Source organism: Podarcis raffonei, chromosome 8 (assembly GCF_027172205.1).
Source record: "Podarcis raffonei isolate rPodRaf1 chromosome 8, rPodRaf1.pri, whole genome shotgun sequence".
Classification (NCBI taxonomy): Eukaryota; Metazoa; Chordata; class Lepidosauria; order Squamata; family Lacertidae; genus Podarcis; species Podarcis raffonei.
In genome coordinates, this window is record NC_070609.1 from 80,319,682 (window position 1) to 80,347,263 (window position 27,582).

The window sequence follows — 27,582 nt, forward strand, 5'->3', positions numbered from 1 at the left end:
TGAGCTTCAGACCATATTTTGCGCTCTCCTCTTTCACCCTCATTAAAAGGTTCTTTAATTCCTCCTCACTTTCTGCCATCAAGGTTGTGTCATCTGCATATCTGAGCTTGTTGATATTTCTTCCGGCAATCTTAATTCCGGCTAGGGATTCATCCTGCCCAGTCTTTCGCATGATGAATTCTGCATATAAGTTAAATAAGCAGGGAGACAATATACAGCCTTGTTGTACTCCTTGCTGGCAAGGTACCACTGTACTAAATCCGGCACTGTCCTATACCACGAGGTGGCTTTGCTCTGAGCCAGAAAGCGGCGGTGGCCAAAAGGGGCGCCACTCCGGAGCGGCTCCGGTTCCTGGAGCTGGCCGGGCTTTGGCGCTGCCCTGTTGCCGAAGGCGGAGCCTGTCCCTCCCTCCTTCTCCGCCTGGAGGGAGTCACGGGTCTTCGGCAGGTCTGGACGGGGCGGAGCCCGGCCGGGAAGGGAAAAACGGAAGGCGAGGAAGTGATGCCAAGTCGAATTTGGGAACCAGAAGCGGTGCGGCGCGAACGCTGCGCTGGGGCGGCTGGCGGGGCGTCATGGAAGTGCCCGCGGTGAACCTGAAGGTAGGCGCAGGAGAGGAAAGCGAGCGGGGTAGGAGGAGGTGAGAGGCGCGACGGCGCAAGGGGCTTTTCCTTGCGAGAGGGGCTCGTGCGCAAAGGAGGGCGCAAGGCCTGGTTCCTGGGTGCAGTTGGCAACTGAGTAGGAGGCAGGTGTGTCCGCGGGTGCAAGAGAAAGGACTGGGTGGCTGGGTGGGGGGCAGTGGGTGTGTCAAAGATGGGCTGGTGTCCAGGTACGAGGCTGGGGGATGCACTGCTTGCTTGCATTTCTATCCCACCTTTTGAGCCATGGAGCGCAAGGTGGTTGGCATGGTTCTCATCAGTTCATCCCCACAACAAGCCTGCGAGGTAGGCCTAGGCTGAGAGTAAGTGACTGGCCCAACGTCACCCAGTGTGCTTCATGGCCAAGTTGTCATTCGAACCCAGGACTGAGACTGACATTCTAACTCCTTCACCGCTTTGCCCCGCGGACCGGGCGTGTGTGCCCGAGAACATGGTTTTAGTAAGTTGGCAACGCTAGTAAGGAGAAGCACCTGGGGCAACTTGTATATTTGGCAGCCTGGGAAGTTTCCTAGAGGAGGTGATGCTTAGGACTCATATTCTTTGTTACGGGCAATGGTTTGTAAAACACGCATTGAACCTCTTTCTTCTATTCCTTGTGAAAGATAAGTAAGCGAGGAATGGATGGTGCATTTCTGGAAGGGGGAAGGTGTGGCTGGGATTGAGAGCAGTGATTGTTCCCTGCTTTTCCATTGCATCCGGGTTTTGGGTACTGAATGTCCATCCATGTGCAACGTTTGTGCACTGGCTCTCTAAACATGCACTCAATAATAATAATAATAATAATAATATATTTGTACCCTGCCCATGGTGGCACTGTGGGTTAAACCACAGAGCCTAGGAATTGCTGACCAGAAGGTCGGCGGTTCAAATCCCCACGACGGGGTGAGCTCCCGTTGCTCGGTCCCTGCTCCTGCCAACCTAGCAGTTTGAAAGCACGTCAAAGTGCAAGTAGATAAATAGGTACCACTCCGGCGGGAAGGTAAACGGCGTTTCCGTGTGCTGCTCTGGTTCGCCAGAAGCGGCTTAGTCATGCTGGCCACATGACCCGGAAGCTGTACGCCTGCTCCCTCGGCCAGTAAAGCGAGATGAGCGCCGCAACCCCAGAGTTGGTAGCGACTGGACCTAACGGTCAGGGGTCTCTTTACCTTTACCCTGCTCATCTGACTGGGTTGCCTCAGCCGCTCTGGGCAGCTCCATGACTCTTGTTCCCTTTTGAATTTTTCTCTGCCCCTTCACCTGGGCTGATGTAATCAGACTGCTTTATAGCATCAAAGAATGGAAGAGTGCGAAGGGAACCCCAAGGGCCATCTAGTCCAACCCCCTGTGATGCAGGAATCATAGCTGAAGAATTCCTGACAGAAGGCCTTCCAACCTCTGCTTAAAAACCTCCAAGGAAGGAGAGTCTACTACCACCTTCTGCGGGAGTCCCTTCCACTCTCAAACAGTTCTCACCACCAGAAAGTTCTTCCAAATATTTAGTTGGGATCGACTTTCTTGCCATGTGAATCCATCGGTTCACGTCCTAGCCTCTGGAGCAGCAGAAAACGAGCTTGCTCCATCGTCCATGTGACAACCGTACAGATATTTCAGCCTTCCTCAAGGAACTCCTCCCCACCCCGACACCCCATGTGATGCAAAACACTGTCCTCCAATATGTCGAAATCCACACTCGGCCATGACCCACAAAATTCCTGTTAGTGGCAGTTTTTACTGCTGTCTCTGGCCTAGATTGTCAGCTCTAGGGGAAACCAAAACCTGCGATGCTTGTGGTTACGTTTGGAGGTCATCACATGACGATCTGATCACATTAAAGGTTCTGTTCTTAGTTTGGGTTAACATACATACATACATCATTTTATTTGTATGTTGCCTTTCCATAGTTCAAACCCTGCTCAAGGCGGCTTACAGCATGAAAAAACACATCATTACAGACATAACAGAAGTAGTCATAAACAATAAACGTAAAAAATACACAACGAAATTGAACAATTTCCACATAAATCATCATAAGATCTAAAATAAAGAGACAAAAAATAATATAAATAACAGCAACAAACTCCCCCTAAGCCTTACTCCAGCCCAAGAGTCTGTTCAGCAGCCTCAGTTTTTGTAGCTGGAGTCAGTCAGGGCCCCGGTCTCCCAGGGCAGGTGGAAAAAGGCCTACAAGGTTCTAATGCTGCCTTGTTTTTGCTTTATGTCCCTGGGTTTTTGTAGATACTGGACACATCCTCGAAATAACGAGGTAAAAATCTTTCTAGTAAAAGCAGCACATCCTCCAATTCCATTCGCATTCCTATTTTCATTCACATTCAATACGTTTTTGCAACAATATCAAAAATTATCCTGCTTCTGTCCTTTTGCCTGGTATCTCAAATGACATCTGGTATCTCAAATGGTATTTATCTAACGGTAGACTGGAACTAACCCCCCCATCATGGTTTGCACTTCCATAGATACAAACAAGAGTGTCTCGCCAGAGTGGTGCATGCTCTGGTTATCTCCCTCTTGGAATACTGCAATGCACTCTACACAAGGCTACCTTTGAAGGTGACCCGGAAACTACAATTAATCCAGAATGCGGCAGCTAGACTGGTGACTGGGAGTGGCCGCCGAGACCATATAACACTGGTCCTGAAAGATTCCCAGTACATTTCCGAGCACAATTCAAAGTGTTGGTGCTGACCTTGAAAGCCCTAAACGGCCTTGGCGCAGTATACCTGAGGGAGCGTCTCCACCCCTATCATTCAGCCCAGACACTGAGGTCCAGCTTCAAGGGCCTTCTGGTGGTTCCCTCCCTGCGAGAAATGAAGCTACAGGGAACCAGGCAGAGGGCCTTCTTGGTGGTGGTGCCTGCCCTGTGGAACGCCCTCCCTTCAGATGTCAAGGAAATAAACTACCTGACTTTTAGAAGACATCTGAAGGCAGCCCTGTTTAAGGAAGTTTTTAATGTCTGATGTTTTATTGTATTTTTAATATTTTGTTGGAAGCCACCCAGAGTGGTTGGGGAAACCCAGCCAGATGGGCAGAATATAAATAAAAATGTATTATTATAGTATTATAAAGAAACCATCGTTTACAGGCACTAGTTAGCTCTCCTCTTCTGTCTGCTTGGCTCTGCCAGTTCTAAGGTGCAGTGGCCTTATGAGGCAGAGCAGCGGCTACAAAAATTACCCCCTCTGCACACAATTGGGTTGCAGCAAACCACAGTTAGCATGAACTGTGGTTTGCAAAACCAACTTCAGACCACAGGTGGTTGTTCTGGTTTAACAGCTGATTGTAGGCTTGGGTTGAGCAGTTTGTACATTATGCTATATTGGAGGCGGGCAACGTCCCTCGAGGGCCACTTGCAATGATGGATGGGCAGTTGAGGGCCGCATGCCAGGGGCAGTGGCTGGAGACTGTGGCTGGTGATTGTAGCGCACTCTCATATGCAAGGGCACACGGAAAATACCACTTGGGCCCCTGGGGGGCTGCTCTGAACCCCCTCCCAGGGCCACATGCCAGGTCTGTGTTGCTGACATGTGTGCTGTGCCATCATTTAAATTTCCAAACCATAGTTTGGTGTGATATAAGAAGCTGAAGTTGTCAGGCATGAGTTTGAATGCCGTCTTAATTTGCTGCAGACTTGCTATTTGGCGATTGAGCGGGTGGTTGCTGAACAACTCCATGCACGCCTGGAGGAAATGGACCATTTGGATCCCTTCCAATCGGGATTCAGGCCTCACCATGGGACTGAAACTGCCTTGGTCGCGCTGGTTGATGATCTCCGGCGGGCTAGGGACAAAGGTGAGAGCTGTTTCCTAGTTCTGCTGGATCTCTCAGCGGCCTTTGACACCATCGACCATAACATCCTTCTGGACCGTCTAGAGGGGTTGGGAGCTGGGGGCACTGTCATGCAGTGGTTCCGCTCCTTCCTCCTGGGCCGTGTCCAGAAAGTGGTGGTGGGGGATGAGTGTTCAGACCCCTGGGCTCTCACTTGTGGGGTGCCTCAGGGTTCTGTCCTCTCCCCCATGCTTTTTAATATCTATATGAAGCCGCTGGGAGAGATCATCAGGGGGTTTGGACTGGGTGTTTATCAGTATGCAGATGACACCCAGCTCTACCTCTCCTTTAAATCAGAACCAGTGAAGGCGGTGAAGGTCCTGTGTGAGTGCCTGGAGGCGGTTGGAGGATGGATGGCGGCTAACAGATTGAGGTTGAATCCTGACAAGACAGAAGTACTGTTTTTGGGGGACAGGCAGCGGGTTGGTGTGGGGGATTCCCTGGTCTTGAATGGGGTAACTGTGCCCCTGAAGGACCAGGTGCGCAGCCTGGGAGTCATTTTGGACTCACAGCTGTCCATGGAGGCGCAGGTTAACTCTGTGTCCAGGGCAGCTGTCTACCAGCTCCACCTGGTACGCAGGCTAAGACCCTACCTGCCCGCGAACTGTCTCGCTAGAGTGGTGCATGCTCTAGTTATCTCACGCTTGGACTACTGCAACGCGCTCTACGTGGGGCTACCTTTGAAGGTGACCCGGAAACTGCAATTAATCCAGAATGCGGCAGCTAGACTGGTGACTGGGAGTGGCCGCCGGGACCACATAACACCGTTTCTGAGAGATCTGCATTGGCTCCCAGTACGTTTCTGAGCACGATTCAAAGTGTTGGTGCTGACCAGCGCCGAGGGCCTTCTTGAGGTTCCCTCATTGCGAGAAGTGAGGCTACAGGGAACCAGACAGAGGGCCTTCTCGGTAGTGGCGCCCGCCCTGTGGGACGCCCTCCCATCAGATGTCAAAGAGATAAATAATTACTTGACATTCAGAAGACATCTTAAGGCAGCCCTGTTCAGGGAAGTTTTTAATATGTAACGCTGTACTGTTTTTAACACTGATTGGGAGCCGCCCAGAGTGGCTGGGGAAACTCAGCCAGATGGGCGGGGTATAAATAATAAATTATTATTATTATTATTATTATTATTATTATTATTATTATGAGTAGCTTCTGAGCCTGGTTTTTTCTTTCTGTCAAACGGAGGTGACGGTGGCCTACCTTGCAAGGTCATGCTGAAGGTGATCTTATTACACAGCACCAATATCAGATGCGCCCCTAGGCCTCTCAGTGTGCCTGCCTGCTGAGCTGATTTATCTGGTTAGCTAAATGCACATACTGTAATGTGAGATGTCCTTTATTAATGTCCCCCCCGCCCTCCGTTGTTGTTGTTGTTGTTTAGTCGTTTAGTCGTGTCCGACTCTTCGTGACCCCATGGACCAGAGAACGCCAGGCACTTCTGTCCTCCACTACCTCCCGCAGTTTGGTCAAACTCATGCTGGTAACCTCGAAAACACTATCCAACCATCTCGTCCTCTGTCGCCCCCTTCTCCTTGTGCCCTCCATCTTTCCCAGCATCAGTGTCTTCTCCAGGGAGTCTTCTCTTCTCATGAGGTGGCCAAAGTATTGGAGCCTCAGCTTCAGGATCTGTCCTTCCAGTGAGCACTCATGGCTGATTTCCTTAAGAATGGATAGGCTTGATCTTCTTGCAGTCCATGGGACTCTCAAGAGTCTCCTCCAGCACCATAATTCAAAAGCATCAATTCTTCGGTGATCAGCCTTCTTTATGGTCCAGCTCTCACTTCCATACATCACTACTGGGAAAACCATAGCTTTAACTATACGAATCTTTGTTGGCAAGGTGATGTCTCTACTTCTCAAGATGCTGTCTAGGCCTGTCATTGCCCTTCTCCCAAGGAGCAGGCGTCTTTTAATTCCGTGACTGCTGTCACCATCTGCAGTGATCATGGAGCCCAAGAAAGTAAAATCTCTCACTGCCTCCATTTCTTCCCCTTCTATTTGCCAGGAGGTCCGCCCTCCGTAGAGTACTCTATATGTAGAAACCTACCTCATCAGGGTGATTTCTGAGCACGGGTCCTCTTCCTTGATGTGTTAGCTTTCCAGCTGCAGGGAGAGTGGGCTTTGTTTCTCCGTGTCTACTCACAAATGTGCAGATAAAGTTTCTAAGTGGATAGTGCCTGTTGAAATTTAGAGAGCGAGAGCATGCCTCTTAACTTGGGGAGGGCATTGTGAGACGGAATTTAAGACTGCTTTGTTTTTCAGTAGCCTTGCAAATCAAAGGTTCTGTGCTGTGATCGGTTTGGTTAATTATTAAAATGTAAGTGCTACTAAAAACAGGTTTTCTTTCCCTCTCTCCCAAACCCCCCCCATGTCTAAGCAGAGTTTGCTTATATATCTCCCCCTTTTATAGGGGGGATCCCCAAGAGAGTGGGGTTGGTGTGATTTTCTTACATGGCGAATCCTAAAATCCCTGCAGCATTCTTTTTAGGAGATTTTGAGAGAAGCAAGAAAGCTGTGCCAGAAGCTTCCTGATATCCAAAGTCTGCTCTTGAAGAGGCAACCCTTTTTGCATGAATCAGGGGGTTGAAACTAGGATGTCGAGGTACACCAGAGGATGGAGCTCATGCACCCTTCGTAGTTTTTTCCTGTTGCCATTAAAGGTGCAGTAGCCCTGTAATATGTATTCAGAAGTAAATTGCTTGCTCCCAGATAAGTGAGTGCTGTGTACAACTGCAGCTTTAAACTACAGATTAAAGTATTTTCCCCTGATGAGTCCTCGGGACTGACAATGAGCAAAGTGGACAAGCGTTTGCAGAGGTGCTTGCTAGCCTTGCGCCCCTGTCTCCAGGAAACAAAGCTGAACTGATTGAGCCTCCTTCTTCAGGGACAGTATACAGTATACAGAATTAGCAGTTGCTTCAGAAAAAAAAGCAACAGTCTGTGACCCGTTTATGATTTCTGGCTGACAACGGAAGCTGGTCTACAGGGCTTTTTGGCTCGGTCCAACAAGGGAATTCTTAACTTATCTTTTACGTAAATCCATGCCTGCCCGCTACATTCTTCTAGGGCTGCCAGCAAACTCCCAAGCAGCTGATTTTTTTCTGTCTCAAGGCTAGATAAAATGGGTTACTGTATATTTTCTTTGGGGAAGTCTCAGTCTCTCTCTCTCTCTCTCTCTCTCTGTGTGTGTGTGTGTGTGTGTGTGTGTGTGTCCAATGTTAAATAAGCAAGGACAGGGGTCAGCAAACTAAGGCCCATGGACCGGAAGCAGCCCACAGAGGTCATTTGTTGTTGTTTTTAAAAGATATTTATTAAGATTTTCCACCATATTACAATAAAAAATCAAAAAAGAGAAAAAACAAAAAAAGTTTAAAAACACATAAAGTTCACAACCCTTATTTTCTATAACATATTTCCCTGACTTCACCACACCTCTCCCTCTTGTATTCCAGTTCAGATTGTTGGTTCAACAAGTTCTTGTCCCTATTTTTAAACCTTTTTATATTTAGTTCTTTTAAAAAAGCCAATTTTGCCTTATAGACTTCATATTTATACATCATTGCTTATTCTTTAAACCTTTTTCTAAAGTCGGCCTAAATTCCCTTCCACGATTTCCCCAATTTTCATACAAATATCCAAACAAAGTAAAAACAGAACAGGTTAAATTATACACCCTTTGGATTCCCAGACTCCACCCCCCCTTCCCGGTTTCAATCCCCAACCAACGTCCATCAGTCCATCTACTATCGGCCTGGAGACCTCACGTCCGAGGCTCTTAATTCTCTCTCAATTCCTCTCTGCCGGTTTTTTTTGTAGTCCTTGGTATTAAACACCAAATCTCGGAGAAGCTCTAGCCCAATAAGGTCCATGTTTCTTCCAGCCAGACGTCCATATTTAAAAGTGGAGCCTGAATCTTGTTTCCAGCCCACAGAGGTCATTTGACCGGCTCAGGAGCCACCCCCGAACCAAGTTGCTCAGTCTGGCGCTGCGCTAAAGTGCCGCAGCGCGGCATGGGGACTCGTTTTTGCGGTGCGGAAAATCGCATCTGTGCAGATGCTGAAAATCGCGGGCGTGCTCTCTCTCTCTCGATCTGGCCCACGGAGGGATCTCTGCAGGACTGATCCGGCCCAGGCAAGATAAACCTTGCTGACCCCTAAGCAAGGACTTACTGATAACAGAAGACTGGATCAGACCAGTGGCCCACCTAGTCCAGCATCCTGTTCACCCAGTGACCAACCAGATGCCCCAATTGGAAGCAGGACTCCAGAGCAAGGCCATTCTCTTCTCCTATGATTTCCAGCAATTGGTATTCAGAAATTTCAGAAGATTTACAGTACCAATGTTGGAGGCTAAGGTTGCCACATGTCCCTAGAAAGACGGGGTTGCCCTGTTTTGGGATAAAAGTCTGCCACTGCTTGGCCCTCTCCCCTGACCTGACCTCTCCTCCCTCTGCGCTTGAGTCTCTTCCGACTCCAGCATGGGCGAGAGGCCGGAGCTCCAGCTCAAGTCGCCCGTGGGAATTGGCTATCTACCTCCGGCCCCTGCCCATCCTCGTGAGTCAAGGGGGAAAGCGGGGCCAGGGTGGCGAGGGAGGCGGAAAGGTGGAGCATTTGGTATTATGAGTGTGTGTGTGTGCCCCCCAATCCCCACCCTCTGACCCATCCTGTATTTTGCCTGACCAAATATGGCAGCCCTAGGAGGCAGAGCGTAGACATCAGGACCATAGGCCATCAATAGCCGTCTCCTGGGCTTGCCGAATGGAGGGTTGGTGGTTTGAATCCCCGCGACGGGGTGCTCTGTCTCAGCTTCTGCCAATCTAGCAGTTCGAAAGCACACCAGTGCAAGTAGATAAATAGGTACCACTGTGGCAAGAAGGTAAACGGCGTTTCTGTGCGCTCTGGCTTCCATCACGGTGTTCCATTGCGCCAGAAGCGGTTTAGTCCTGCTGGCCACATGACCCGGAAAGCTGTCTGTGGACAAACGCCAGCTTCCTCGGCCTGAAAGCGAGATGAGCGCTGCAACCCCATAGTCGCCTTTGACTGGACTTAACCGCCCAGGGGTCCTTTACCTTCTTTACCTTTACCATGAATTTGTCCAATCCTCTTTTAAAGCTGTTGCTGCCTCCTGTGGGAGTGAGTTCCATAGATTAACTCTGTGCCGTGCAGATAAGGCTGTTCTTTTATCTGAACATTCAGCTTCAGCGGATGGTCCCAAGTTCTAGTATTATGAGAGGGAACCAAGTTTTTCTTTACATTACAGTGGTACCTCAGGTTAAGAACTTAATTCATTTCGGAGGTCCGTTCTTAACCTGAAACTGTTCTTAACCTGAAGCACCACTTTAGCTAATGGGGCCTCTCACTGCTGCTGCGCGATTTCTGTTCTCATCCTGAAGCAAAGTTCTTAACCCCAGGTAATATTTCTGGGTTGGCGGAGTCTGTAACCTGAAACGCCTGTAACCTGAAGCATCTGTAACCCGAGGTACTACTGTATCCTCACATTTGTTTATTTATAGCATTTCCATCCATCCAGAAAGGCTTTCAGCGTGACTTGCATACAATCAGTCAAGACAAGGCAGGCTTGCAATCTACATATAGAAATAAAGAAATAAACAGCATAAAAGGAAACAGGGATAGGGAGGGAAGAGGAGAAAATCAAACTTGGGCACTTATTAAATAGTTGTTCTTATTTTCTTCTTATTTATTACATTTGTATACTGCCCTTCATCCAAAGATCCCAGGACAGTTCCCAATATAAAAATACAAAATGAAAGCACAGAATACATAATAAACAAAATTAAAATCAATAACTCCCCTCCCTTAGACACATAGAAAAGGCCAGAGAAACATTTTCGCCTGGCACCTAAAGAGATGTAATGAGCCTCCCTGGGGAAAGCATTTCACAAACGAGGAGCCACTGCAGAAAAGGCCCCATTCTCTTGTTGCCACCCTCTGGACTACTCACAGAGGAAGAAGGGCCTCAGATGATGATCACAGGGTCCAGGTCAGTTTATATGGGGAGAGACGGCCCTTGAGGTATTGTGGTCCTGAGCTGTTTAAGGCTTTATAAGTCAAAACACTTTGAACTGGACCCAGAAACTAATTGGCAGCCAGTGCAGTCAGGCCACGATTGGCATTATGTGCTCAAACCGTCTTGCCCCGGTGAGCAACTTGGCTGCCGAATTCTGCACCAGCTGATACTTCCAAACCATCTTCAGAGGCCGCCTCACATATAACATGTTACAGTAATCTAATTTAGAGGTTACCAGAGCATAGACAACAGAAGTTAGGCTATCCTTGTCCGGACCACTTGGCACATTTTTGAGAGATAGTGGTGGTGTCCTTTCTTGAATTTCACAGCAATCACCTAGGCAAAAGAGAACAAGGAAATGGCAACGACTGAGCAAACAGAGAACAAAAAAAGAGGGTAGAGAACAGATGTTTCAGGTTGGATTCCTTTCACATGATGACCAGTGATTACTTCACTATTTCCTCAGCTGGGAAGAAAACATCATTCATTCACTTCTCTCTGTGTGTCCTCTCTGATGTCTTTGTGCTCCACAGATTTGCCCAATCATGACCAATCACTGGTCTTGTCATTCCGGGGTTTTCTTAAAAATGAAACTAAATGTGTAATCCAGATTGCTTTGCAAACCTGCCTTTTTAAGAGCTCCCTTAAAGAATGCAAAACATATCTGCTGATGCATAACTCATGGAAGTAGTAACTTTCCTCAAGTGCTGGTTTTTATTTTTTTGTTCCTTGGGTGCAGTGTGAAATACCTGTTCTTTTAGATTCATGGTGCTGAATCTAGGTCCTGAAGTTCTAGTAGGTCAGCTTCATTTGCTGGTCTCACTAGGGTGAGAAGTGGCAAGCAGGTGTTTATTTCTTTACAAAAGTATTTCTGTAACACCCTCTAACAAAATATTAGAACAGCTTGCAGCAATATCAGTGTGTGTTTTTAAAGCATTAAGAGCAGCACAAAACAACCATTAAAATGACTAGCTACTCACTATTTTTAAAAAATAAAATTTCACAGGGCTGTTTTCATTAAAAAAAAAAGTTTCAAGAGACAGCTGAAAGTCAAAAGTGAGGATGTGCCCTAGCTAGCTGCTATTGGCTTAGCTGCTGTGATGTCAGAGAGAGACAAGGCAGCTCCTGGGAGATCATAAGAGTCTTATGGAGGTTTTTATGGGTCTTCTTTTCTTTGGTCTGCGGCCAATAATGAATAAAACAGAGGCCTTTGTGGTGGCCTTGAAAGTTGATCTCCATTTTTTGGCATCTCATCAGTGGGCCCCCCCTCGCGGCCTTGAAGGAGAGGTTGTGTGGGGCACTGTGTACTTATGGATCAATTTGCAAATAGGCTGTCAAAATCCTACTCTGTGAGTTTTGGGGAGGGAGAAAAAATCAAGAAGGCCTTGAGGAATTCTAAAACTCCCAGCTATTCCTGACTCCTTGCGAACCAGTCTTAATACCTTGTAATGAATCGTTGGCTTTTGTGAGAGTTTCTTTCCCTCCCCTCGCACCAAAAAACACCCCCCAAACCCGCAAGCAATTATTCATCAAAGGTTATAAAATGTTTACCAGGTTCCTGTGGGCAGAGACCACCACCCCCTTCCAGTTTTTCATTCTGTAAGCCATAAGGGGGCAATTAATTTTGTCAAAAGTCCAGCTGTGTTTGCAGAGGGTCTCTGTTAATCGTGTGGTGGTCTCGAGGGCATTTACAGAGCTTGGGGAGGAGCAAATTTTTTTAATTAGCTGAGGTTCTTTTTAATGAATGTTGCATATTGAGTGGATGGCTGTGGGGGGGGGAGATTTTTAATTAGCCAAGTCTTTTTTAATGATTGTTGCATATTGGCTAAACACCCACGTCCCCAGAAGCGTTGCTGCTTAATATAATTGGACATTTTTTAAAAAGCTGTCAGCTTAGAGATTGAATATATTAAACGCTGTCGGCTTCAATGATTAATACACAAAATTATATTTTCCCTGTTTGCTTAGGGCTTCTTAAAGAGAATTAGCGTAGTGATAATGGCATTGCGACATGCTACTGGTTCAGGAAATTGACAAATCTCCAGTGGCATTTCACTGACCTTTGTATATCTCTTATATATGTGGTCTGTTGTTGTTTTTCCATTCCTTTGGCAGATGATGTTTTACTCCACTTTTTATTCAAGATTGGCTCTCGTTGAATACTGGACCAGAAACTTTCAAGGATTTTATTATTTGCATGTACATTATTTTAATATGCCAAGACATTGGGCTGTATCCAATTTAGGTGGATATAACTAAGCTCTACTCAAAAGTAGACCCATTGAAGTTAATCAACCTAAGTAAGACTAACGTGGGAGACAACTGAATATCTTAAGCATGTTGTGGTAGAGGCTTGGTAGGGAGGGAAGGGTCCTTCTCACATGCTCAGAGGCACTTCTAAGAATATTAAGGATTATTTTGCTGGACCGCACCAAAAATCCAGCATCCTGTTTTGTGACTGCAGTTAACCAAATACCTCTGAAGAGCTCACAAATGGGGGGGGGGGCTATGCCCATAACATCTGGCATTCAGAGGTATACTGCACCTGTCAATTGAGGTTTTGTTGGGCTCCTAGCTGGTGAAATATTTGTCTATCTATTATTACATTTTATTTATGTGTCCGTTAAAACATGTTAAATGTTACTGCATCCAGACACATAGATGCTGACATGTTTCAATCCTTTTCAATTATTTGTAGCTGCTTTTCATTGTCTTTACCTGTTTCTTTATTGATGGTTTTAATATGTCTTTGTAACCTGCTTAGAGGTTTTGCTGCGCCATCAAGTGCCGTATATAAATTTTGTTCAATGAAAGAAACAAATTTAATGAATTTCTATCCCACTGTTCCTCCAAGGAGCGCAGGAAAGGCATGTGTGGTTTTCTCCACCTGCTCCCCTCCTTATTTTATAAAGCTCACAATAACCCTGTGAGGTTGGTTATGCTATGAGAGGCAGCAAGCTGCCCAGGATCACTCAGTGAACGTCCTATGGCCAAGTGGGGGATTTGAACCCCAGTCTCCCAGGTCCTAGTCCAGAACTCTTAACCACTACACCAACCCTGGGTCTCTCCATCTGTCCCCCATAAAACAAATTTTAGAAAGCCATTCAAGCTGGTTTAATCAGCTTGGGGGTACTTTTGTGTTGCTTTTGCACCACAGGGGCTGTCCCCCAGGATTGTCTTAAACCCTAGGCTGAATCCTATAGGAAGGAAGCTGTGGAAAACGGATGCTTGGCACAAATTTCTGGACTGGGATGTTTGCCCAATTGCGTCAATAACAACAAATCTACATTCTCTTGTCATCGCAGGTCAGAAAGGACACGTTGCTCCTAAAACACAAACACCCTTGTACGTTTTCTGCTTCCGGTTTCTCAATTATTTCTTAGCCATTTTATTTAATGCTGCCTCATACCAGGAAGAAGGAAATGGGTTATGAGTGCATTCGGCGCTGCTTTCAAACATTGCAAAATCACTGAGAAAACAGGTCTTGTTTAGAACTTGCATAGAGCCCCAAATAAAATACAATTAGTTTATTAAAGTGCATGGTAGCTGCTCTTCAGCTGTGGCTCTCACAGTGGCTGGTTTTCAAACAGCTTATTTCTCAAATGTTTTGGCTCCTGAACACCGCAAACCTGGAAGTGACTGTTCCGGTTTGCGAATGCTTTTTGGAAGCTGAATGTCCGGCTGGGCTTCTGCAGCTTTCGATTGGCTGCAGGACCTCCCTGCAGCCAATCAGAAGCCGCGCTTTGGTTTCCGAAAGTTTTGGAAGTCGAACAGACATCGGAACGGATTCCGTTCGACTTCCAAGGTACGACTGTAGTTCCTTAAAGCTGTGGTGGGGCATCTGTGGCTCTGCAGGTGTTGCCTCAGATGAAACCATCCGAAATGCTACCTGCATTTCTTCAAATCCTTCCCTTTATTACCTTCCGGTAGCTCTTTTTTCTCTCTCTCCCCACTTCGCAGCCACTGCTGAAATTCCCATTGTGATCCCTTATCTGCCTTTGAACCCTGGGAAGGCGGAGGCGCCTTTGGGGTGGGAGGTGGTGGCTTCCCATGTTTAGGAAATTGGCAAGTTACCTGTTCTGGATGGGGTTGTATTCCCTCTAAAGGAGCAGGTGCATAAGCTGAGGTACAGTGGTACCTCAGGTTAAGTACTTAATTCGTTCCGGAGGTCTGTACTTAACCTGAAACTGTACTTAACCTGAAGCACCACTTTAGCTAATGGGGCCTCCTGCTGCCGCCGCGCCGCCGGAACACGATTTATGTTCTCATCCTGAAGCAAAGTTCTTAACCTGATGCACTATTTCTGGGTTAGCAGAGTCTGTAACCTGAAGCGTATGTAACCAGAAGCGTTTGTAACCCGAGGTACCACTGTACATCACTGTCACTAGAGGCCCAAGTGTGTGGCTAAGAGTGCCTTTTACCACTTTGTCTGGTTCGCCAACTACAGCCGTTCCTGGATGGGATAGCCTGTTGGGTTTTCTTAATACTGAGGTGGTCAATGGTGCTACTCAGAGGTGTGTGTTTGTACTTATACCCAGAAACACCTACTGTGATAGTGCCAATACCTGAGATGATGGGGCATCCTGGATTTCCTGGTTTGTGTATTTTGGGTAGAAGATAGAAGGTTCCTGGCCGAGGTTCTGTTGGTGTGTTTGAGAGGATCTGTTCTTGGATGTGTGGGGGTAGCTCTTTAACAATCTTATTCAGTTCTTTTTTGTATTCCCAGTTTTTTGTAAAAGGTGGTTCTGGAGAGTTGTCTGAGCTCCTCCTGGATTTAACCAGTTTCGTTCATGATGACAGCAACTCCACCCTTGTCTGCTGCTTTAATTATAATGTCTGGGTTGTTCCTGAGATTGTCTATGGCCCTCCTTTCAGCATGCTTGAGATTTTGTTGTAAGCGATGGTGTTTTATAACCTGCATGGCAGCACATCTGTGAGCTCTTGACAATACAGCACACCTGAGGTATCTTAACAATTTAACTAATTAGCAGAGGGAGTTTACCTGCTGCACCAAATGCAGCGACGTGATAGGGTAATTGATTATTTTGAAAACTGTATTCAAGTTTACCAAATGCTTTGTATGGTGCTGGCTGGTGCAGAGTGGTCAGTTGCAGCTGTTTGATTATTGTTTAAAAATAAAAGATAAGCAAAGATATTGCAGGCAAGTTTTTATTCCATCGCCCCAGTCACTGCGCAAACTCGGTCAGCAAACATAGCCTAACCACTGTAGTCTGTGCACTGGTGACTTTGGGGCTAGATTACTACAATTCACTCTGTGTGGGGCTGCCCTTGGGCTTGGTTCAAAATGCTGCATCCAGATTGCTGACAGGAGTTTTTCGCTGAGAATTCGGGATGCCTTTGTTAAAGCACTGGCTGCCCATCTACTGCCAAGCCAGGTTCAAGATTCTTCCAGTAATTTTTAAAGCTCTGAACAACTTAGGTCCACAATAACTCAAGGATCGCCTGAACCCTCATATGCTGGCTTGATCACTAAGATCGTCTGCGGGAGCGTCGCTGTCATTCCGCAAGTTGGTGAGGCTCATTTGTCAACAATGAGTAACCGAGCCTTTAGTACCATTGGCCCAGCCCTGTGGAACTCGCTGCCACTAGAGATTCAGCCAGGCGCGCTTTCTGTGCCAGCTTTCCATCGCCTAGCGAAAACCTTTCCACTCTGCCAGGCTGATGTAGGCAATTGAGTACTTCCTCCACAATGTTCTACTGATATTAGCTTTTAACTCTTGTGCTCTTAACTTGTTTTTAACTTTTTATGGTTTTATTTTATACTGCTGTAAACTGTTGGGACAAATTCCTATGGCACAGCACTATCTAGATATTTTGGGAGATTAATAATCAGGCTACATAATTTTCTCCTTTCCACTTGCAGGCTATCATCCTGGTACACTGGCTGCTGACGACATGGTAAGTTAGTAATACCACGTTTAATTATGGTAATCTCTTGATTAATTCATTTGTGGCACACCCTATTAACTTTCAGGAAGAATTTGAAAATGCTCCTTGTAACCCAGGTGCATTTGTTGGCTGAAGAATACTGTTGTTGTTTTTAAGTGCTTTTGGAACGATTTAATCATGCTGTCACGGGCTACTAGCCAGGCTGGCTTTGCTCTGCCTCCACAGTTGGAGGTAGCAATGCTTCTGAATACCATTTGCTGGAAAGGGCAGGAGGCAGGAGCTGCTCTTGTGTTCGAATCCTGATTCTGGGTTTCCTGTTGAGACATCCGGTTGGCCATTGTGTAAACAGGATGCTGGACTAGATGGGCCATTGGCTGGATCCAGCAGGCTCTTCTTACATTCTTTTATTTTCTTTCTTTTGCTCTTCATCCTCTTGTGCCCTGGACAGGGGCTGCATGGCATATTGGCTGCCAATTTCCTACCCGTGGGGTAACTTCACCATTCTCGCCCTGGGCGTCTGGGCAGTGGCCCAAAGGGATTCTATTGATGCAATCCTCATGGTAAGTTGTTGTTGTTGTTTAAAAAAACCCATCCAAATCACCGTGTTATGAATACATTTGCCTGATGAAAAGAGATTTTGGTGGATTTGTTGATTTCAAGGTGGATATCCCTAGTTTTAACATGCCTATGAGAGGTGGGCTGGTCACCATGGTACAATTAGGACCTGTAACAAAGCCTTGCTGCCTGGAATCTTTTTATTCAGGCTGCCTGCCAGCCATCCAGCTGTACCCTCATTTCAGGAGACTCCATTCCCTCCTTCCAGTTTCACATCTCCCCCCCGCCCCCTTTACAGCAAAAGGGCTCTGGAGGTGCTGCCTGTTCCCAAGTGCCCTGACTTTGCAGTGCTTGGAAATGTTGCATGGGGAGATTTTGAGATGCGGGTTGTGCTTCTGCAAACCGTTGAACGCCTCCATGCCTGCTGATGGGCTTCTTGTGCATGCGCGATTGTTTTTTTGGCGCTCAGAGAATGAGCCCACTATCGGTATACAGTGGTACCTCGGGTTAAGTACTTAATTCGTTCCAGAGGTCCGTTCTTAACCTGAAACTGTTCTTAACCTGAAGCACCACTTTAGCTAATGTGGCCTCCTGCTGCCGCCGCACCGCCGGAGCATGATTTCTGTTCTCAACCTGAAGCAAAGTTCTTAACCCGAGGTACTGTTTCTGGGTTAGCGGAGTCTGTAACCTGAAGCGTATGTAACCAGAAGTGTATGTAACCCAAGGTACCACTGTACAGTCATACCTCAGGTTATAGCCACTTCAGGTTGCATTTTTTCGGGTTACGCACCCGCCAAAACCCGGAAGTACTGCAACAGGTTACTTCTTGATTTCGGTGGTCGCACATGCGCAGAAGTGCTAAATCGCACTTTGCGCATGCACATAAGCACCGAATCACAATCCACGCGTGCGCAGATGCGCCACTGAGGGTTGTGAACGTGCACCCCACGCGGATCACGTTCACAACCCGAGCATCCACTGTATACTGGAGATGGGAAGCCGGTTGTCCTCTAGTTGTTGTTGAACCACAAACCGCCACTATCCCTGGCTGTTGAACCACGTCAGCTGGGGCTGATGAGAGTGGAACGACATCTGGAGAACTGCAGGTTCCCTGGTTTATAGGCTATATCGGTTGGTCCTCCATCCCTGAAATAGACCCTTACTTGCCTTTACTGCCCCCGGCGACCTCCATCACAACAATGCCTTTTGTTCATGGAGAGCTGGGCAACCTGTGAACCCTCTGTCTGTGGTTGAACTCTGCTTCCCATCATCCCTGACAGTTGGCCGTGCTGACTGGGACTGATGGGAGTGGTAGTTCAGAAAGGCAACCTTCACTTTCCTTCACTGCCCCTGGTGACCTCCATCTTTGTTCATGGAGAGTTGGGCAAGCTGTGGTCCTCTGTCCATGGCTGAACTCATGCTTCCCATCATCCCTGACGGTCGGCCATGCTGGCTGGGACTGATGGGAGTGGTAGTTCAGAAACGCTTGCCTTCACTGCCCCCAGCTGCCTCCATCGCAACCGGAAAGGCCACAGATGATCCCCGTCCTTGGCTTTATAGGCTATAGTTGAATGAAGGGAAGGCCGAGCGGTGTCTTGTACCCCTTTCTCTCCTTCCAGTTCCTCACTGGACTTCTGCTGACGATCCTGACGGACATAATCCACTTCAGCCTATATTACCCTCAGTCGTCTTCGCTGCCCGACACCACCCGCTTCAGCGCCGGCATGGCCATCTTCAGCCTCCTCCTCAAGCCCTTGTCTTGCTTCTTCGCCTACCAGATGTACCGGGAACGTGGAGGAGAGTATGCCTTCAACCTAGGTAGGCGGCCATCGCTCAATCGGCGGCCTGGGTTTTGGTCCTCTGTGGACGGTCCCGGCCCTCATGTTCTCTCCCATGTGGCCCACCATGTTCTTTGGCCCTGCCGATCTTAGCCAAACTTCCGCCCCCTTCTTTTTTCTCTCTTGTCAGCTTCTCGTTCATCTTCCTTCGTAAGTCATGCGTCCTTTTCTCCCTCTGTTTGATTTCTTTTCCCTTGCAGACTGGGAGGCTTCGTCGGAGCGATATTCTGCCCAGGATGGTATTGACTCCACTGCTTTATCCCTCATTTGCCATTACTGAAATGTCTTTCTCTTTTGTTTATCAAGTTTTTCATGCCTTTGTATGCATCTCTGCTCATTTGGAGACAAGCATTAGCCTCCATCTTCCTCCTGGAAGCTTTTAAAAACACTTTTTAATGAAGGTCAACAAATGTGAGGAGAAAAGGTCTCTGAGAGCAAGATGGCTGACCTTGAGGCAATAGAGGCCTTTGACATGAGGAATTTGTGTGAGAGCAAGATGGCCGCCCTTAAGGCAGTAGAGGCCTTTTGACATGAGGAATGTGTCTGAGAGCAAGATGGCTGCCCTTAAGCCAGTAGAGGCCTTTTGACATGAAGAATATCTTGGAGAGCAAAATGGCCGCCCATAAGGCCGTAGAGGCCTTTTGATAGGAAGAATAGCTCTGAGAGCAAGATGGCCGCCCTTAAGGCACCAGAGGTCTTTTGACATGAAGAATATCTTGGAGAGCAAAATGGCCGCCCATGAGGCAGTAGAGGTCTGTTGATATGAAGAATTGCTCTGTAAAATAGGCCCTTTGATATGAGGGTGTGTAGCCTTGGCGACAGAAGTGTAAGCACAGGAGTAGCCTATGTGGTGTTTTCTAGATGTTGGACTACAACCCCCATCATCCCTTGACCTCTGGCCATGCTGGCTGGGGCTGATGGGATTTGGGAGTCCCGACATCACCTGCCAGCTACTCCTAGTGTAGAAACTGTCGTGGCTTTTGAGGTTCTTAATTTTTTTTTTTAGACTTCTTTGATTCTCTTTAGCAAGCTACGATTCCAAGAGGGAAGCCATATATCTCTCCGGAATCAGCTTAGGGCCGAGGTTTTTGCAACAATGGCTGTTTTTACTTGCACTGGTTGGATTCAGGTATCCCCCAGCTGCGATGAGAGAATTAAGCTTCAATGATCACAGTATTCAGCGGAGAAGGGAATAAAATCCTGTCAACTTGCTCTGTGCAGCCTTTTTATTTACTGTATGTCCTTGTCCCCTGGTGCAAATCCGTGACACCCTCCTTTTCAGAAAGGTGTCCTCCATATCTGTATTCTGCGAAAAAGAGGAATTTATTTAAAACAGATGTGGGGTACCTTTAGCTCTTCGGTTTCCTGCTCCTGATTTGTAATAACATTTTGGGGATCTGTAAGGACTGGTTCACATTTTATGGTGGAATTTCTCTGTTGTGTTTTTGGGTTTTTTTATGGGGGGGGGCCTTTTGGGATTCAAATAAAGGTGTCGGTCCTATAGACCAGAGCACATTGTCTCTTCAAAGAAGCAAGGAGTTGATGGCAGTTTATTAGTGCCAATTCATCCTTTTCAACCATCATTTTGTTGATAGCCATGTCCTTTCTGAGTCATATTTGGACCCTTCTGCTTCCGGGCCTGTTTTGCAAACTGCAGGGAATGGGGTCAGTGGGTATATTAGGAGGAAACAAAAGTCTTAACCACAAAGACCGCCTGAAATAATCATACACACATATCTAACTAAAGTCAGAGGTACACCACAAATTCTAAACACATCCATCGCACACCGGTGAGAGCCAGTGTAGTGCAGTGGTTATTGTATTATGAAAATGCTTTAAAACTACTTGTTTTTTTTAATAAAAAATGTTTTTAACGATTAAATGAGGGTGGGGAGGTGAACCATGTGTGGCACCTTGAGTTCCTCTTAGGTAAATGTGGGATATAAATGCAATGAAAAAAGCACACAAATCTCCCCAGAGAATCCTGGGAACTGTAGTTTCCCCCTCACAGAACTACACTTCCCAGGCTTCTTTGGGTGAAAGTCATGTGCTTTGGGTATGCTTTGAATATATGGTGCGGATCTCTACTTAAGTTTTACTAAGAGGACACACATTCATATTAATGGGCCTAAGTTGTAGTCATTAATTTCAGTGGGTCTGAATTCAACTAATGTTGGCTACAACCCATCTCATGTAAAAATGAGTTATTGTATTTGGACAGCTTGCTTTCTATATATATCTCCTGAGGAAGGCTTGGTGATCCTATGTACATTTACCTGAATGTAAGCTGAACTCAGTGATGCTTACTTCTGAGCAAAATGCACGGGCTGGCAATTTGTCTACTCACAAACCAGTTCCACTGTGTTCAGTGGGCTTTACTCCCACTGAATTGCTGAGTTCAGACTCCTCCATCTCTTGCCATGCAACTCTTTAGTAAAAAATAATAATAATGAATTTCCAAAGTGTGCTTCTGAGAGATTTTAATTTAATATGAAATGAGCTCTGACGACTTTGGACCAAGTCACTATAATGGGCTGAATCCTTTCCCCAACACTGAACCAGATGGGTTTTTGGGGGGGGGCTGCATTCAATGCCATTTTGTTTGTCAACAGCACCTGATATCCGGGGATAGATTGCCTCTGAACATGGAGGCTCAACTTTCATTGACCAGAATAACTTAATTTTCTTTAGAATGATTTAAGCCCCAAGAAACACTGTGATATTTTACACATTTAAACAAAGCAACACTTGAATTGAAACCTAACGAAAACAGAAATCGTATTAAAGGCCTACCTAATCCAGTGTCCTGTTGCTATCAGTGACTAGAAACCACACAAGTGGGGCATATGTCTGTAATGGTGTCTCCCCTGCCATTTCAGGGGTGGTGAACACTTGCCCCTCATGGTTGCTGAACTACACATGAACTACATGAACTCCCATAATCCCTGCCTGGGGGTTAATGGAGGCTGCAGGTCTACAGATTCTTCCTCAGGCCCAAAGACCATCACTTGCCTTTACTTCCCCCTAGCTGCCTCTGTTGTAACTCTATTACTGCCATGTGCCTTCATTGGCCCAGGCCACCTCCATCACAATTCTGCTCTTTTAATGGATGAGGAACCTGTAGCCCTACTGATTTTGCTAGATTCCAGCACCATTCTGGCTGATGAGTGTTGGAAGTTCAGCAACATTCAGAAGGTCACATGTGCCTGCCCCTGTTCTAAAAGGTAGACTGTCTCTGGTTTGGGAGGCTCAGTTTAGCTTTGGTGGTCAACAGTTCCATCATAGATAGACCCTAGGGACGTGGGTGGCACTGTGGTCTAAACCACTGAGTCTCTTGGGCTTGCTGATCAGAAGGTTGGTGGTTCGAATCCCTGCGACGGGGTGAGCTCCCGTTGCTCTGTCCCAGCTCCTGCCAACCTACCAGTTCGAAAGCACGCCAGTGCAAGTAGATAAATAGGTACCGCTGTGGCAGGAAGGTAAACAGCGTTTCCATGCGCTCTGGCTTCCGTCACGGTGTCCTGTTGCACCAGAAGCAGTTTAGTCATGCTGGCCACATGACCCGGAAAGCTGTCTGCGGACAAATGCCGGCTCCCTCAACCTGAAAGCGAGATGAGCGCCGCACCCCATAGTTGCCTTTGACTGGACTTCTACTTTACCATAGGTAGACCCAAGCTCCCGGAGTTTACCAAACTATTTTTAAAGTCATCTAAGACTGGGCCAAAGGGACGCGGGTGGCACTGGGTTAAACCACAGAGCCTAGGGCTTGCTGAAGAGAAGGTCAGCGGTTCGAATCCCCACGACAGGGTGAGCTCCCATTGTTCGGTCCCTGCTCCTGCTCTACTTGCACTTTGATGTGCTTTCGAACTGCTAGGTGGGCAGGAGCAGGGCAGGAGCAGGGACCGAGTAACGGGAGCTCACCCTGTCGCGGGGATTCAAACCGCCGACCTTCTGATTGGCAAGTCCTAGGCTCTGTGGTTTAACCCGCAGTGCCACCCACGTCCCATTGATGCAAGGTATAGGGGGCTGTAAAGGCAAGTGATAGTCTTAATTCACGGATCGGAAACTTACAGCTCTCCAGTTGCAGCTCATCCCAGCACTTAGATTCTTGATGGGAACACCTTGAACCCTGGGTGCTGCATACGAAGGCTAAAAGCTGTCGCTTTCCCCTTTCCTTCCGCACAGGTGTCCTCAACGTCGGGCAGGACCGCAGCTCGTACCAGCCCATCGACCACCCGGAGCCGCCGCGCCCCTACCCAGACGTGGCTACCAAGGCCTCCCCACCTCCCCCTTATTGAGGCATCCCCTGAACCGTCCAAAGAACACTGGGCCCTTTCCTTACTGCGCTGGGGAACAAAACCGTCTTCGCCACTTAGCCCCAACCCCACCAGAGGAAGTGTGGTTTCTAAAAACCAGTCTAGGAGGGGAGGAAAAAAACTTTGGTGACAAAGCAACCTGTGGCTTCTCGTACCTCCCGAACGACTTGAGGGTTTTCTCATAGTTTCTGCCGCAAATCCAGAGCGCACCTTGGACAACGATGTTTTAAAGTATTCTCCCCCCCCCCCATCCCAGAAATGTCATATGTACAACTCTCTGCAATTTCCTTCTGCAATAGCAAAGTTCTCTGTATTTTTTCCCAGCCACATTGATGCTGATCGATTCAGCCTCTCAAGGCTACCCTGGGAAGAGTAGCCCACCCCCAATAAAATAGCCCCCCCCCCACTAAGAGACTCAGCAAGAGAGTTGTTAGCTGGAGGGTCTGTCTGCTTACAGGAGCCAGCTAACTGATTATTTCCAAAGAGCAATCCATGTCCTCGCCCATTGCTGCAACTGTGCCATTTTTTTGCCAATGATTTGCTGCAGGCACGCACCTTCTGATGACTGCTGTAGGTGTGCTGATCATTTCTCTCTCTCAAAAACACTTTTGTGCCTTAAAGAAAACACACAGCCTTCCTTTCTTCCCATGATATTTGTTTGTATGATTGTTTTCCTGAAGAAAATTAAAGAACCTTTTTAATAAAACGTTTCAGTCTTGAGTTTGATCATGGCGCTGGCTTCTTTCTGCTAGGCTCGCTTGTTGGTTTGAGCTGTAACAGCTGAACGAAGCTGGGTGGTTGCTAAATGGGGAGGGATGGGGGGGAAAACAGAAGTCATTGAAGAGTCATAGAGGTGGAAGGGACCCTGGGGATCATCTAGTCCAACCCCCTGCAGCGCAGGAATACGCAGTTGTCCCATACGGGGATTGAACCTGCAACCTTGGCATTATCAGCACCATGCTTTAACCAACTGAGCTGCTCAAAGGCCCATCTAGTCCAGCATCCCATGGTTGCAAACCAGATGCACCAAGGAAAAACCCACAAGCAGAACTCAAGCTCCAAAGCACTCACGGCGTAGTAATAAACCATAATAACTAGTTGCCCCGCATGAATTTGTCCAGTCCTCTTTTAAAGCCATCGAAGTTGACCATCCCTGCCTCCTGCAGGAGTAAGTTCCATAGTTTGGGCACTGCAATAATAATAATAATAATAATAATAATAATAATAATAATAATATTTATACCCTGCCCTCCCCAGCCAGAGCCGGGCTCAGGGTGGCTAACACCAATAAAATCACAGTAAAAACATAATAGGGGAAAAAGAGGGAGGGGAACCAATTTAAAATACAGGTTAAAATGCAATTTAAAATGCAGCCTCATTTTAAAGTAGCTGATAAATCAATGAATGACTTCCTTTCGTCTTTGCGGAATCGCATTCAGTTTCATTGGATGCCCCGGAACTTAAGCATTATGAGATCGCGGGGGCGGGGGGGGGCGGGGATATCTCCCTCTGCTCTTTACAGTGTTAGAAATCTGCCACGCGCCTTTTTTGCGACTGGCACAGTTCCAGTTGCGACCATGTGGGTGCCAGGTTGCCGAATGACATCTCCATCCGGCCGGCAGGTAAGCCGAAGAGCTCATTTGCTGCAATTATATCCCACCGTTTTTTCCATGTGGTTCACCCCCGTTTTCAGCTAATTCCTACAACGACCCTGCGAAGTAGGTTAGGTGGCTGGCTCAAGGTCACCCAGGTGAGCTCCATGACTGAGTGGGGGGATTTGAACCCAGGTCCACGTCCGACACTCTAACCATTACACCACTCTGGCTTCCTAGAGTATTTGTGCTATGGGGCCATGGGCACAGCCGGGATGTGGGTGAGTGCAGCTGCCCCCCCCCATTAAGTAAGTCAATAAAAATAATTAACTAACTGACCAATCGCTTCATAGATAACTCAGTTCTCCCCCCCAAAAAAATCCTGATGTATGGGGCAGCTATATAAATTCAGTAAGTGAATAGTCAGTCAGTCAGTCAGTTTTATTGCACATAGCCAAAGGCTGTCGCAATATACACAGTACAATTAAAAGAAAATATGCTGGTTTAATACAAAAAACTTAGAACATTTATATTATCAAGACATTACCTACTCTAAACAGAGCTATAAAAGTACCTTAATATACAGGTTAAGACATTAAATACGGTAATAAAATGTATAGGCTAATATCACCACATGGCCACAAATACATTAAAAAATAATTCCAGTTACAGAAAGGTAGCCGTGTTGGTCTGCCATAGTCAAAACAAAAATTTTTTTTTCTTTCCAGTAGCACCTTAAAGACCAACTAAGTTAGTTCTTGGTATGAGCTTTCGTGTGCATGCACACTAGTGTATCTGAAGAAGTGTGCATGCACACGAAAGCTCATACCAAGAACTAACTTAGTTGGTCTTTAAGGTGCTACTGGAAGGAAAAAAATTTTTTTGTATTAAAAAATAATGTTAATTAATACAATGTGCAATTATATCCGAAGTTTGGTGATAAAGATAGAATATAGCTTGATGTAAGGTAAAGGTAAAGGGACCCCTGACCATTAGGTCCAGTCGTGGCCAACTCTGGGGTTGCGGCGCTCATCTCGCTTTAGTGGCCGAGGGAGCCGGCGTACAGCTTCCGGATCATGTGGCCAGCATGACTAAGCCGCTTCTGGCGAACCAGAGCAGCGCACGGAAACGCTGTTTAGCTTCCCGCCGGAGCGGTACCTATTTATCTACTTGCACTTTGACGTGCTTTTGAACTGCTAGGTTGGCAGGAGTAGCTTGACGTAAATAGGGTCAAATAAATTCATCTCCTTTACAGTTGGTGGCTATCTTGGCTACATAATTTGCTCTAATTTTCCTATTGATGGGAGACACAGAGGCATACCAACAAACGAACGTGTTTGCATTAGGGGATGTAGTAAGTGTTGTTTAGTCGTTTAATCGTGTCCGCCTCTTTGTGACCCCCTGGACCAGAGCACGCCAGGCACTACTGTCTTCCACTGCCTCCCGCAGTTTGGTCAAACTCATGCTGGTAGCTTCGAGAACACTGTCCAACCATCTCGTCCTCTGTCGTCCCCTTCTCCTTGCGCCCTCATCTTTCCCTACATCAGGGTCTTTTCCAGGGAGGCTTCTCATGAGGTGGCCAAAGTCTTGGAGCCTCAGCTTCAGGATCTGTCCTTCCAGTGAGCACTCAGGGCTGATTTCCTTCAGAATGGAGAGGTTTGATCTTCTTGCTGTCCATGGGACTCTCAAGAGTCTCCTCCAGCCCCATAATTCAAAAGCATCAATTCTTTGGCAATCAGCCTTCTTTATGGTCCAGCTCTCACTTCCATACATCACTACTGGGAAAACCATAGCTTTAACTATTCAGATCTTTGTTGGCAAGGTGATGTCTCTGCCTTTTAAGATGCTGTCTAGGTTTGTCATTGCTTTTCTCCCAAGAAGCAGGCGTCTTTTAATTTCGTGGCTGCTCTCACCATCTGCACTGATCATGGAGCCCAAGAAAGTAAAATCTCTCACTGCCTCCATTTCTTCCCCTTCTATTTGCCAGGAGGTGATGGGCCCAGTGGCCATGATCTTCGTTTTTTTGATGTTGAGCTTCAGACCATATTTTGCGCTCTCCTCTTTCACCCTCATTAAAAGGTTCTTTAATTCCTCCTCACTTTCTGCCATCAAGGTTGTGTCATCTGCATATCTGAGGTTGTTGATATTTCTGAAGTAGTAAGTAATTAAGTAGTAAGTGGTAAGTAGTAAGTGAATAAATATGGGGCAAGTCAGCCCCGCGAAATGTGCAGCAAAGCGGCGCCTTTCCGGTCCTTGCGCGCCCCTCTCGAGATCCCTGCCGCGGCCCCGTCGGAGAGGCTGCGGAGCCGGCGCGGCGGCTGTGGGCTGTCGGAGCCCCCCTTGGCTTCCCCCCGTTGCATTTCCGTCGGTTTAAAGGAAGGCGCGGGAGCTTGGTTTGCAACGGAAAGGGAGTCTCTTCCTCCGCCTCGTCTCGGGGGCTTCTCGCCTGTCCTCCGTCCTCACTGAGGGACAGTCGCTTGGCTCGGTTTTGTCTCCCGAGTTATTTCTTTGGCAGGGACACAGGTGAGATCTCCCCACCCGCACCCCGTGCCTCTCCCCTAGCAAGTCTTTCCCACCCACCCCAAACCCTCCATGGGGCAAGGGAAGCGGTGTCAAGGCTGTCCGCCGTCGGGAACAGGATGCTGGGTTAGGAGGAGAGGCTTTCCCGATTTGCTCCAGCGGGGCTCTTCTTCCGTTCTTAGGTAAAAGGGGTGCAGAGCAGGCCTAGGACCACCAGAAAACCACTCGCATCATGCAAATCGGAAGGGGTGAATCAGGAATAATAAACCCCCTTAAGACAAATGCGGATCTGGGAGCAGGGAGGTTATCCAATGCAGGATGCAGGATTGGGGCCACCAAGCCC

At 47.3% G+C, this 27,582-nt stretch overlaps 2 protein-coding genes and 1 long non-coding RNA gene across 4 annotated transcripts in view; all 3 read left to right on the plus strand.

The window, feature by feature from the left end:
• Positions 1-429: 429 nt before the first annotated feature.
• AGTRAP (angiotensin II receptor associated protein) lies at positions 430-23,202 on the plus strand. 2 transcript variants are annotated; one of them, XM_053401064.1, is made up of 6 exons: positions 430-599; positions 16,396-16,430; positions 16,870-16,981; positions 18,596-18,794; positions 19,015-19,053; positions 22,997-23,202. In XM_053401064.1, the coding sequence occupies exons 1-6, from the start codon at positions 573-575 to the stop codon at positions 23,107-23,109; spliced, it is 525 nt and encodes a 174-aa protein (XP_053257039.1). In that variant the 5' UTR covers positions 430-572; the 3' UTR covers positions 23,110-23,202. The 2 variants fall into 2 exon arrangements, with proteins under 2 accessions (XP_053257039.1, XP_053257040.1); XM_053401065.1 differs by lacking the exon at positions 19,015-19,053 and having other exon boundaries at positions 437-599.
• On the plus strand, positions 19,060-20,024 carry LOC128419871 (uncharacterized). The gene is made up of 2 exons (XR_008331937.1): positions 19,060-19,508; positions 19,567-20,024. It is a non-coding gene; the product is annotated as an uncharacterized LOC128419871 (long non-coding RNA).
• Positions 23,203-27,026: 3,824 nt separating the features above from the next.
• The window catches only part of C8H1orf167 (chromosome 8 C1orf167 homolog), a 145,435-nt gene continuing 144,879 nt past the window's right edge, over positions 27,027-27,582 (plus strand). The window contains exon 1 of the mRNA XM_053401077.1: positions 27,027-27,242. The gene's annotated coding sequence lies outside the window, so the exon portion shown is untranslated. The remainder of the gene's footprint in view (positions 27,243-27,582) is intronic.

Bases quoted from the DNA above. Each gene is read 5' to 3' on its own strand.
- AGTRAP (XM_053401064.1), top strand. From the start codon at position 573: ATGGAAGTGCCCGCGGTGAACCTGAAG. The intron at 600-16,395 runs GTAGGCGCAGGA...TTCCACTTGCAG, and splicing joins TGCCCGCGGTGAACCTGAAG to GCTATCATCCTGGTACACTG. The intron at 19,054-22,996 runs GTATTGACTCCA...CCTTCCGCACAG, and splicing joins GCGATATTCTGCCCAGGATG to GTGTCCTCAACGTCGGGCAG.